At 37.5% G+C, this 12762-nt stretch overlaps 1 protein-coding gene across 1 annotated transcript in view; it reads left to right on the forward strand.

The window, feature by feature from the left end:
• fam184b (family with sequence similarity 184 member B) overlaps positions 1 to 12554 on the forward strand; it is a 32344-nt gene extending 19790 nt beyond the window's left edge. Inside the window, exons 11-18 of the mRNA XM_030146145.1 lie at positions 207 to 339; positions 601 to 731; positions 3401 to 3516; positions 4781 to 5140; positions 5244 to 5358; positions 7581 to 7688; positions 10236 to 10633; positions 11905 to 12554. Of these exons, the coding sequence (XP_030002005.1) occupies positions 207 to 339; positions 601 to 731; positions 3401 to 3516; positions 4781 to 5140; positions 5244 to 5358; positions 7581 to 7688; positions 10236 to 10633; positions 11905 to 11977 (1434 nt within the window). The 3' untranslated portion in view covers positions 11978 to 12554. The remainder of the gene's footprint in view (positions 1 to 206; positions 340 to 600; positions 732 to 3400; positions 3517 to 4780; positions 5141 to 5243; positions 5359 to 7580; positions 7689 to 10235; positions 10634 to 11904) is intronic.
• Positions 12555 to 12762: the final 208 nt, after the last annotated feature.

The raw sequence follows: 12762 nt of genomic DNA on the forward strand, positions 1-12762 counted from the left end.
GTTTGCACTGTGATGAATAATTTAGCAGCTTTGACGATAGTGCTGCAGCGAGGAGAGACAATGTCATGTTTTTCTATGCTTGAAGTGTACACATATACTATATCTATGTGCCTTGGAAACATTTTAGTGTAAAAAAAAAAAAAAACAGGCTTGTGGGATCTCAAAGCATGCAGGTATTGTAAAAGGTGTGTGTTAATGTGTTGGAGGAACCCCAAACCCAGCCTTTAGCTGAGGAGAGACACAATCACGCCATGGCACTGCAGGCGTTAGAGAGAAAGGCAAAAGAAGATCTGCTGTCTGAGAGGAACAGACTACAGACACTGCACCACCTGGAGCTAGGTAACATACACCTGCACACATACACGCAAACACATCCACACATGAGCATTAGCATAAGCGCATGCAGACAGTGACATACACACAGCTGCATGGACAAATGAACAAGTGCACACACAGCGATACACACTGAGATTATAAATTCAACAGTGAAGTTGCTATTGCCATGGATACACTTCACCATGGCAACAGCAGAAGGGTACCTGTAACTGTGGACCAAATTGATTTTGTTTTCTGTATGTGTTTTTGTGTGTGTAATATCAGATAAGCAGCGGGCAGAGTTGACCCAGCAGCATACAGAGTGGAGCCGTCAGATGACCCAGAGACACATGCAGCAGATAGAAGACCTACAGGCTCAGCTACAGGCACACACACAGATGATGGCACTGCAACAGGTAACACACAACACACTGACCAAGTCCACAAACAGCACAAGTGGAACCTAACCAAGTCAGGGTGTCCATGAATGCCTAAAAAGCCCTAAAAAGTCTTACACGTGATCGTCCTTTATTATCCGTAAAATTGATGATTAATCCTTAAATCTTAAAATTCCACAGACCCAATAAATGATATGGCTGTATTTGCTTTGGAAATCTTTATAAAGAATGTGTCAGATTTGTTCTTAATATTTAGCATTTTAGCATAATGGAGATGAGAATGAGTGGAGCCACCAGCATTCATTCGTGAGTGGAAGGGTTCAGGTATAAACTTCAGCAGCTTGGAAGTCAGTAGCAGAAACATTAGTCATGGATGAATGGAAATGTAACGTTAGTTTTATTGAAACATGGTTACGACTGGTTCAAGGCAATGACCATGAGGCTGGTTATACTGTTATTTTTGTGACTGCATCTTATATTTGATGAAAGACACCTTGAAAAACAGAGGCATCAGGAATGTTGGAGAGAATGTGGGGAGATGGATGTTGACCATTCTCATGTTTTTTGGAAATGTTCAAAATTTTGGCATATTAGGAAATGATCTACAATGTCCTATGTCAAGTATTAGGGTGCACAATTCCAAAGAAACCTGAAATTCTTTATTTGTGCAACTTTGGTGACGGCATGATACGTGAATACGATAAATATTTGGTAACGGTGATGTTGATAGCTGCAAAAAAAATGTATAACAAGGAAATGGGGGAAGATGAACGTGCCATCAAAGGATCAATGGATAACTACGATTGAGGACATATTTCTAATGGAAAAACTAACACAGATTGAGACTACAAGAACCACAAATGAACAAGAAGTGGAAAAAATGGACATTATATAAGCAAAATAATTGGTAAGACTGTGCTACCCAGACATGTTCATGTTGTTGTGTTTTCATTTTGTTGTTCTTTTAAAATTAATAAAATATAAGTTACAAAAAAAGACACCTTTAAAAATGTCTAAAAAAGTCATTGATTTGACTTCCTTAAAACTGCAATTACTTCTACTAAAGCACAGGTGTCGAACACGTGGCCCAGGGGCCAAATCCGGCCCGCCAAAGGGTCCAGTCTGGCCCCTGGGATGAATGTGTGAAATGCAAAAATTACACTAAGATATGAATCCTTTTAGTTCAGGTTCCACATTCAGACCAATTTAATCTCAAGTGGGTCAGATCAGTAAAATACTATCATAATAATCTATAGATACTCACAACTCCAAATTTTTCTCTTTGTAAATGTAAAAATGTTCATGTCATTTTACTGTATCTACACTAAAACAAATTATCATTTCACAAAAACACGAATAACCTCAACAAATATGAACATTTTGAAATGTCTGAAGTGTAATTTTAACAATATTCTGCCTGTTATTAAATGTTTTGTGTATTTGTTGATCCACTGTGATCTGTAAGTTGTAATGTACCTGTGTAAATGATGAAAAGACATAATATTGTTAAAACTGCACTTAGTTTTCTTAAGAAATTTCAGTTTGATCATGTTATTCACATTGTTTTAAAGGATAGTTGGTAGATGGAAACATTTTCATCACATAATTTTACTTTTTTTGCTCTAAAACATAGAAGAAAGTTTGGAGTTGACATTATTTATATATTATTATGTTATTATTTCATTGGTCCAGCCCACTTCAGATCAAATTTGACTTAATGTGGCCCCTGAACTAAAATGAGTTTGACACCCCTGTACTAAAGTATTGCACTTTTACTGAAGTATTTATTTATTCATTTACTAGTTATTACAGTGACAACTACCTAATCTTCCGGGCATCCACACAAAAAAAACACAAGCAAGACACTGAAACATTATTGACAACAACTCACAATGAATGAAGAAGTATAAGCGCATATGCTGTATTGATATATGTGTATATAGTTGTTTTGTTTTTTTTGTTTAACATTTGTGATTGTAGCATGTCATTTTATGCAACCTTACATGTTCTCCTTTTCTTTTCTTTTCTTTTCTTTTCTTTTTTCTTTCTTTCTTTCTTTCTTTCTTTCTTTCTTTCTTTCTTTCTTTCTTTCTTTCTCTACTAAAAGCCTGACTAGTGACTGGAGATGGAAACTAGCAGTAGCTATAATCTCTTTATGTGAATCATCAGTTACTATAGTTTGTTTGTAACAGGTAGAAGTTATACTGTGTAATTTGTACTGTCCTTATCAAATAAACTTTATAAATAAATAAATTTAGTTCATATATGACAAACAAAACGAAACAGTGAAACATTTTATGGCTGACGTTAACAGTAATTAATGAATTAATATAGGAATGGAATATTTAGTTCATACATAATTGAGTCAACACAAGCCTAACGACACCAACATCAGTCAAATAATTCAGTGATACTTCAGTGATACCAGTAGTACAAGTATTATTTATACTCTGTGCATGTTATACATCTACTCTACTAAGTCTCAGAACCAAATAGTGTACTTTTACTCCATCACATTTGTCTTCCAGCTCAGTTACTTACAGATTACAGGTTTTCAGCTCCTTCCTGTCCAAGGTATCTGCCAATGTGTCGGTTCTGAATATTTCTGATAAAGCTTTTCTTTATGGGTTTAGAAAATTCTCCTCTATCCAGGTATCTGAGCACCTTTTCTTTGTTTGTGTGTGCAGGACCTGAAGCAGCAGAACCAGCATCAGGTGTTTGAACGACAGCTGGATGAGAGCCGCTGTGCTGTGCTGGAGCTGCAGAGAGAAAACGCCATGTTGAAGAAACAACTAAAGGAAAGGTGAGGAGACAAGTGGGGAGATGAGTGGGTTTTCTAAATAACAGAAGGGGAGTGGGTCAGTCTGCTGCTCCTTCCAGTGTGGAAAAACTATTGCACCAGCTTTCATGAAAGCAGATGTGGATGTTTTATTAAAGTGGATTTAACCCCTAGAAGTCAGCGCTGCACATTTCTATTAATTTTTATTAAAACATTCACATAAATAATTTATCTATCAATTCAGCATGGGGGTTTTGTGTAGAAGATGTCTGTTTTATCTGCGGTGAGATTCAAGATTTACATAGCCTCTGGTTGGTCCCTGAAGGCAGCATGCCCTCCCTTCTCTGAGTCTCCCTTGGTTCCAGCCTTATATGAGACTTCCCCACCGGTGGAGTCAGGTTATTTATTTGTTCATACCAGTTCCCAATATTTAGTCAATGAATGTTCAGTTTGGACAAAAGAGAACTGTTTCCATGCACTTTTTAAAATTGATTTCAGATTGATTGTTTGATCATTATTCATTATCATTTCATGTCAGTTTTATTTTTCTTAAAAGTGACATTACAAAAAACAATTTTACTATTTTTTTTTTTTTTTGTATTTTTGGCATTGTTTGTCTATTTATTTCTGTTTTTCATGTTATACTACTTTTGTGAACAAAACAAATTGCTAAATCAATGTGTAATCTCCAAATTTCATTTACATGTAATAAAGGTGTGTTTTCACAAGTTATTTCATTTTTTTCCTCAAAAAAATCTAATTCTAATTTTTCAGCTTAGAAAAGGACCCAACATTTAGATCAGTGTTCCAATACAGATGAGTCTGTATTCTCCGGATGGATGGATGGATGGATGGATGGATGGATGGATGGATGGATAGATAGATAGATAGATAGATAGATAGATAGATAGATAGATAGATAGATAGATAGATAGATAGATAGATAGATAGATAGATAGATAGATAGATAGATAGATAGATAGATAGATAGATAGATACAGCAGTAACAACAAACAAGAGCAAAGAAAAGACAAGTCTAAAAAACCACAAACGAGTGAGAAATGAAATATAAGAGAAAAGGATAAATGTGGTATTTATCTAAATATTTATATAAATAGAGAATGTTCTGCACATTTTGATATGATCTGATATTACAGACTCCTATGGGTTAAATGAGTTTCTTTAAAGTTTGCATTGGCCCTTTTCCCCACGCTCTAATGTTCTTTAAATAACCCCATTACTTACACTCCCCCTGCATGTTTTCTGGGTTCTTTCTATCTTTAACCAGGACAAAACAGGAGAAACCTGAAGTTGAAGAAAAAGAAGATGAAAGCGCTGAGATACGGAAAAAGAGAGACGCTCAGCTCGAAGAAGAAGCACAACGTCTGAAGGAGGAGGTGGAGAAGCTGAGGGTGGAGATGGAGAAACTGGAAGAGTCGCAGAAACACTGGGAGGAGAAGAAGGACGAGGATGTAAAGGAAGAGGAGGTAGAGGACGACGAGAAGAGGAAGGAGCGGGAGGAGGAGAAAAGAAGAGAGGAGGTGGAGGAGATCAGACGGGAGCACAAGAAGGAGATGCAGAGCTTGGTGTCTGAATACAGCAGCGCCCAGACCCACCTGCAGGCTCGGATCGTGGCCTTAGAGAACGAGTGAGCCGAAATAATCCCATCTCCACGCAGATAGAAACTCGTAGAGTGAAAATAAACGCAGGTACGGGAGACTGAATGTTTGTGTTGTGTGATTTAACCTCAGGCTGCGAGAGCGGGAGGAGAGGTGCAGGGGGAGGCAGTCGCGATGTGAGGATTTGCAGCTGGGAAGACTGCAAGAGAGACTGTCGGAGAGAGACCAGCTCATTAAGCGATTAGTGGTGAGAGCGAACACAATTCCCTAAACGTCACTGCTGTACCTTTGAAACGGCTCATCTGATCAGATCCACATCCAGCCCCGGAGCTCCTGGTCTAAATCCCTGTCGGAGCACATTTTCCATAGGCAGCCCCAGTTAGTTAAGCCTCAGAGCGGCACTGTGGTCCATTAGAGGAAGTGTCTGCAGAGGATTCGGTATTCTATGTGTCCAAAGACTAAGATAAAAACAACATGGAAAAGACAACATGGAAAAGACAACATAGAAAAGACAACATAGAAAAGCTGTTCCATTTCTGTTTTAAGTAGATTTTTCAGACATCTGACTTTTTACTTTTACTCCCAACATTTTTATTCCTATGACTACAATTACTACTACTGCTGCTACTACTATTATTATTACTATGACTACAACTACTACTACTGCTGCTACTGCTATTATTATTACTATGACTACAACTACTACTACTGCTGCTACTGCTATTATTATTACTATGACTACAACTACTACTACTGCTACTGCTATTATTATTACTATGACTACAACTACTACTACTACTGCTACTGCTGTTATTATTACTATGACTACAACTACTACTACTGCTGCTACTACTATTATTATTACTATGACTACAACTACTACTACTGCTGCTACTACTATTATTATTACTATGACTACAACTACTACTACTACTGCTGCTACTACTATTATTATTACTATGACTACAATTACTACTACTACTGCTGCTACTACTATTATTATTACTATGACTACAATTACTACTACTACTGCTGCTACTGCTATTATTATTACTATGACTACAACTACTACTACTACTGCTACTGCTATTATTATTACTATGACTACAACTACTACTACTGCTGCTACTGCTATTATTATTACTATGACTACAACTACTACTACTGCTGCTACTGCTATTATTATTACTATGACTACAACTACTACTACTACTGCTACTACTACTATTATTATTACTACTATGACTACAACTACTACTACTGCTGCTGCTGCTACTATTATTACTATGACTACAACTACTACTATTACTACTGCTACTATAACTACTGCTACTACAAATACTACTACTATTACTACTGCTACTATAACTACTGCTACTACAAATACTACTACTATTACTACAACTACTACAACTACTACTACTGTTACTACTACTACTGCTTCTACAACTACTGCTACTACAAATACTACTACTATTAGTACAACTACTGCTACTACAACTACTACTATTACTATTACTACAACTACTATGACTACTACTGCTACTACTAGTACTGCTACTACTACAACTGCTACTATACTACTATTACTATTACTACAACTACTGTGACTACTACAACTGCTACTATAACTACCACTGCTACTACTACTACTACTATTACTACTACTACTACTACTACTACTGCTACTACACCTACTGCTACTACAACTACTACTACTACTATTACTACTACTACTACTACTACTGCTACTACTACAACTGCTACTATAACTACTACTATTACTATTACTACAACTACTATGACTACTGCTGCTGCTACTACTACTACTACAACTGCTACTATAACTACTACTACTACTGCTACTACTGCTGCTGCTACTACTACTACTACTACTACTACTGCTGCTACTACTACTACAACTACTGCTACTACAACTATTACTACTATTACTACAACTACTACGACTACCGCTGTTACTACCACTACTACTACTGCTACTATAACTTCTACTACTACTACTACCACTACTACTACTACTACTATTACTACTACTACAACTACAACAACTACCACTAGTACTACTACTACTACTACTACAACTACAACAACTACTACTAGTACTACTACTGCTACTACAACTACAACAACTACTACTAGTACTGCTACTACTACTACAACTACGAGTTATTAACTGACAAGACGTAAACTTTTGGCTCCCAAATTTTCAACAAGTGTCGATCAAGCATGACAGTGAGGTAAAACTGGCTCAAACAGTGTTTTCATTAATTTCTCACAGACCAAAATAACATTTTTAAAGTGTCCTCTGCTGAGTGCTGGGTCTACCATCTGTGTGGCATGAGGCAGCGTAGCAAACAAGTACACCCTCCAGACACAACGCTAATACAACCACAACACCGACTGTGAACAAGGCCAATGAAAGTCCTTCTTCATCCTCCTTCCCTCTAGGAAGAGAGGCATCAGCTGCAGCTCCACCCTCCTGTTGCCGGGGACAACAACACCCTCAGGCCCCGTGACAGCAAGTCCCGCCCTGGAAGCGTCACGCCAACCATGAGGGTAGGTCTGTTCAGATCATGTACGTACTGTATTCATGGAAACGAGCTTCCCTCCAGACAGACGACAGACTCGCTGTCATGTGTCCATCATGGAGCTTTGAAGACTTTTACTACAATATAGAAAGAAAATATGTTCCTGGACTGATCCTCATACCTTCAGCTATAATGCATAATGTTATGGTAAAGAACATTAAAAAAATAGCACAGTGTGGACATTATGTGCGATACACTGAGCCCAGTTTTCAGCAGTGCAGATCCTAATGGGAGGTTGCAGCTGAGTGCATTCATTTGCCTTCATTAATCTGGTGTCAGTTATGGATAAGTGATCACAGACCAGTTGGGCTGATAAATGTCCGTGTACATTGAAATGATACTCCACTCAAAACACAAAACACTGATCATAGCAAACATGCACACGATGGCCAGGACTCATTTAGCAATAAACTGATGCAATGTGATGAAAATGATAATGCAAGTTTCCAGAGTCCTACACATTTGGACGTTCAGAGGCTCCGTAGTGAACATGGAAACACTGCCGTCCTCTACAACACTGATTCACCAGTTAAACCCATGGAGTGTGACAAAGGACAGTGGATGTAGACACTTTATTTTTATGTTCACTTAGTAATGCATGTTGCTGAAAAAGTCACTTCATCTTCTTTTTTAATTTTAATATATTAGCTTTTGAATTTACTAAAATACTAGATTTTAACTGAAAAATGCAAAATACAGAGGATAATACTATAACCTCCTGAGACCCTGGAATGCATTTTGTCCTCTGTAGGGGACAAAAGTTTGACAGTTTGTCCATTGCAAAGGACATTCCATTGAAAAATTAAAAAAAAAAAAATTAAAGCTGCAAGCAGCATTGGTCGGGACCTCGCGCTCTGGCTGGGTTCCTCCTCCCATGCCGCCACCCGTTACCGGTCACGCCTGCCTCGACCCATTCTTGTTATTTTGGCAGATTTTTGTTTTTTATCCCCATTTATAATAAGGCTTTTATTTTGAAAAACCCTACTCTGTGTGTGTGTGTGTGTGTGTGTGTGTGTGTGTGTGTGTGTGTGTGTGTGTGTGTGTGTGTGTGTGTGTGTGTAAGAGACAGAGAGAGAGAGAGAGAATCAGTTATAATAATTTTTTTTTAATTATGCGAGTTGGATCAGTAATACTAGTAGTAGTAATAGCAGTAGTAATAGAAGTATAATAGCAGTAGTTGTAGTAGTAGTAGTAGTAATAGCAGTAATAGTTTTAGTAATAGCAGTAGTAGTATTAGTATAAATAGCAGTAGTAGTAGTAGTGTCACACACACGGTTGCTATGGACTCTACAGTGTGTGTGTGTGTGTGTGTGTGTGTGTGTGTGTGTGTGAGAATGAGAGAGAGAGAATCAGTTATAATCAGTTTTTATATTATCCAGGTTGGATCAGTAATATCAGTAGTCTCTCTCTCTCTACTGTTGCATTATGCAGTTTCCAATCAAGATGATTGTTTAATGTAAAAAAACCAACACAAATTTTCATTTTCCTGGGTCTCAGGAGGATAATAAATGGTTATAATTTTTGAATAATATAATATTCATAATATATTTAATATAATAACAATAAAGTTAATTCCAGTCTGTCATGGGCTGATCTTAGGTTCCAAACCTTCACCTGAGTTTCCTGAAAGTCAGTGTTGTAGCTTTTGTGTCATAATGCTGTGTTTAACCTTCAAAGACCTAGAACTTATTTTTTTTAAAGTTACTTTCCCAAGTGATTTATCATCAGTTATTATATAATATGTGATATTATCCTTTGTAATGTGTGTTTGTCAGTGAATAGCCCAAATTTCCCTCTATTCAATTCACTGACCATGGATTTGTGCATAAAAGCTCCGAGAAAAGTCAGTAAATTATATCATAACAGAGAAAACTGATGCAAAGGGGACTTTTTCAGCAAAATATCTCAACTGAAAATAAAAACAAGCATTTACAACCAATATCATGTGTCAAACTACATGGGTTTTATAAGTTATGTCCATGTTGCAGAAGATGATCTTTCTTTCATGTTAATGATGGAACATCTAAACAGGTCACATCTGATGCCACTGAAAAACTGAGAAACTGCATTTTACCTGAATTATTTCAATGTATTGATAGGATTAGTAGTTCAGAAATGATTAGACATTTTATATCAATAGATGCTTTTGGTGACTTGCAGCTGTTTAGATCTTTGAGGGTTACCAACAGACAAACATGATAACTGACACACACTCAGAGTTTATGAATGTTTATGAACAGATTACCTGAAAACATTTCTGTAACAGGCGTGTACTGTTTGAGTTGTAGAAAACTAAATCAGTACTTTTAGTCATAGGTTTTAATGTTTAATTTTGTTTACAAAGTTGTTGACAATACTTACTGTTTCGACTAATCAATCGTTGTTGCACATTCCTAAAAAGCACCTCATAGCAATTCATTGATTATCAACATACAGTAGTTGCTGATTAATTGAATTTTTGACAGTTTATCAATTGATCAACTTCATTTTAACGGTGAATTTTCTGTCTTAACAGAAGAAACACGCGGAGTCGCCTTCTCGTGTCACCAGCATTTCCAGCGCCGGTAGTTACGACAGGAGCATCTTCCTACCGCACTCTTCTTCTTCGTCTTCCGCCTCCTCCTCCTCTGTCCAACACTCCTCCTCCACCCTCCCCCACCAGTCTTCCTCCCACCCTCAGACATCCCCTCACTACTCCACTTCCTCTCTTCCACACAAACACACCTCCCTGTCCCTGGGCCAACATTCCTCCCCGTCCCTCCCTCGCTCTACCAGATCCCGGACCTCCTGCATCCCTCCCACCCCGGCGCCTACAGCCCCCCTCCCCGTCTGCCCCTCGCCACAGACGGGCATCCGCTACGTATCCCCCTCCTGCCATGAACCACATGCACACCTGCAGGGCCAGTCAATCAGGTAATCCGTCTCTATGTCGTCTGTTGTTATTTATCTAAAAATACCAAAAGCCCCTTCTCCATCACATTGCCTGGAACTTTTAATACCAGGAACTTACTTCCCTGCGTTACAGAATTCCTGGTAATCTGCGTGCTTTGCTTTCTGCCGCACCTCAGAGTTCCTAAACATATGTTCATATGACACTGGGTTAATTTGAAGTCCCACTGAATTTCTTTTGAGCGTATTCAGACGGATAGACAGATGATTACAATGTACTCGTAGGAGTCAGACGAATACGCCCCAGCCAAACAGCACATTCACACAATGGACCTCGTCATCCGTCCATTTCTCGTAGCTTCTCTTCTTTTGCTCCCTTTTCTGAATGATCAAACACAAATTAAGTAAAGCTTGTAGCAAGGTTATAATAGTTTTGGATTTTTCATTATAGTTTAGTTTTATTTAGTTTTGACTTTTTTTCCCTCTAATTCAGTTAGTTTTAATTAGTTTTTAGAGCAGGTTTGCTGGTTTTTATTAGTTTTCGTTATTTTCCAAATGCTTAGTTTTAGTTTAGTTTTATATCTTTTATCTTCTTCACTGTTGAATTCAAATAAATCCCAGACAGGACTCTGCTGCTTTCTCCCAACTTTAGTCTCCATGTTTCCAGGTAGAGTGGGGACAAGAAGCCACAAGTGACAAAAAGTGACGGACCGTTAAATATCATATGGTGCCAGCAGCTAAAATTGCTTGAGGGAAATAAATCGATTTTATATCAATCCGACATTGACAAAGATGAAAACGAAGGGAATTTTATCCATACTATTTATACGTTTTAGTTAGTTTTGTAAGCACACAATACAGTTTCAGTTAGTTGTTTTTTTTCTTTTATTTATAGTTTTGATTTATTTCAGTTAACGAAAATGTTTTTTCAATTCTAGTTTTCGTCATTTCCTTAGTTTTCATTAATGATAATAACCTTGGCTTGCAGACATGGAATAAATAAGTTTGCAGCTCAGGGTTTGTACACATTTTTTAAGGTCAAATTCAAGCACTTTTCAAGCATTTTTAAAGGTAATTTTCAAATTTTTTCAATACAGCTCATTATCGTTGGAGTACAGGAGTACAGTATCTACAGGAATACACACTCATGAGGGAAAGTTGTTTTTTTTTAACCCGTGTAATTTTGATGGAAACGTGTCGAGGTTTTTCACTGTTTCTTGTAAAGTTCCTGTAGTGGAAAAGGGGCAAAAATCCTTTAAATCTAAGCAAATATATGTTTCTTGTCTTATTGACAGGGGCCCGTATCTGGAGCAGAGGGGAACAGAGGGGCTGAAACAGGAGTGGTTCACCAAATACTTCTCCTTCTGAGCACAAAGTCCACACAAACACACACACAAACACACACACAAACACACAGCAGCAACGACATCTATTCATATACAGTTCATTGCTTCTTCTTAACATCCGTTTGCTTCCCACATACACACCAACAAACATCTAAACCGCCCACACAGACACAAATCCAACCTAACATTAACAGACATATGGGCTCATCACCAGCAAGGCCATCTCAAACATTGCCTCAAAGCTCAACCAAAAAGTGCTTCTCGAACACATGCCTGACCTCTTCTCAGAACATAAGGCCTGCCGGATCTTGTTTGTATAGTTTGGAATGTCTCCATGTTTTTTTTTTTTTTTTTAAAGCGGTCTTCCTTTTTTAAATGTAATTTTTATCTCAATCTCATCACGCGATTCCAGGCTTCTTAACTCTTCTTAAATCAACAACCAAGTGTCTCTTCAAATATGGAAGCATTCGACATATTCAATCAAGATCCTTGTCAAAACGGACACACGCAACTCACCATACCAAAATGAAGCTTGTTTCAATGCAAAAATGTATAATAATCTTAATGGACAAATTGAATAAAATATTTTGTTTTTGTAAGTTTTCTGTGTTGGTATTCAAGTGGAAAAAGACATCTGAATTTTTTGTACCTGATAAAGACAGAGTGTTGGTGTTGAAATGTGTTACGTTGCAGATCTTGGTGGAGTTATTCATTACTCTGGGTTTTCTTAACCCTATATATGCATCAGATGCATACAGTAGTTTGGTTTTGGTCATTTAGTGCAGTGATTTCCATATTAATTAAGCT

The sequence above is a fragment of the Sphaeramia orbicularis genome, chromosome 1, assembly GCF_902148855.1.
Source record: "Sphaeramia orbicularis chromosome 1, fSphaOr1.1, whole genome shotgun sequence".
Classification (NCBI taxonomy): Eukaryota; Metazoa; Chordata; class Actinopteri; order Kurtiformes; family Apogonidae; genus Sphaeramia; species Sphaeramia orbicularis.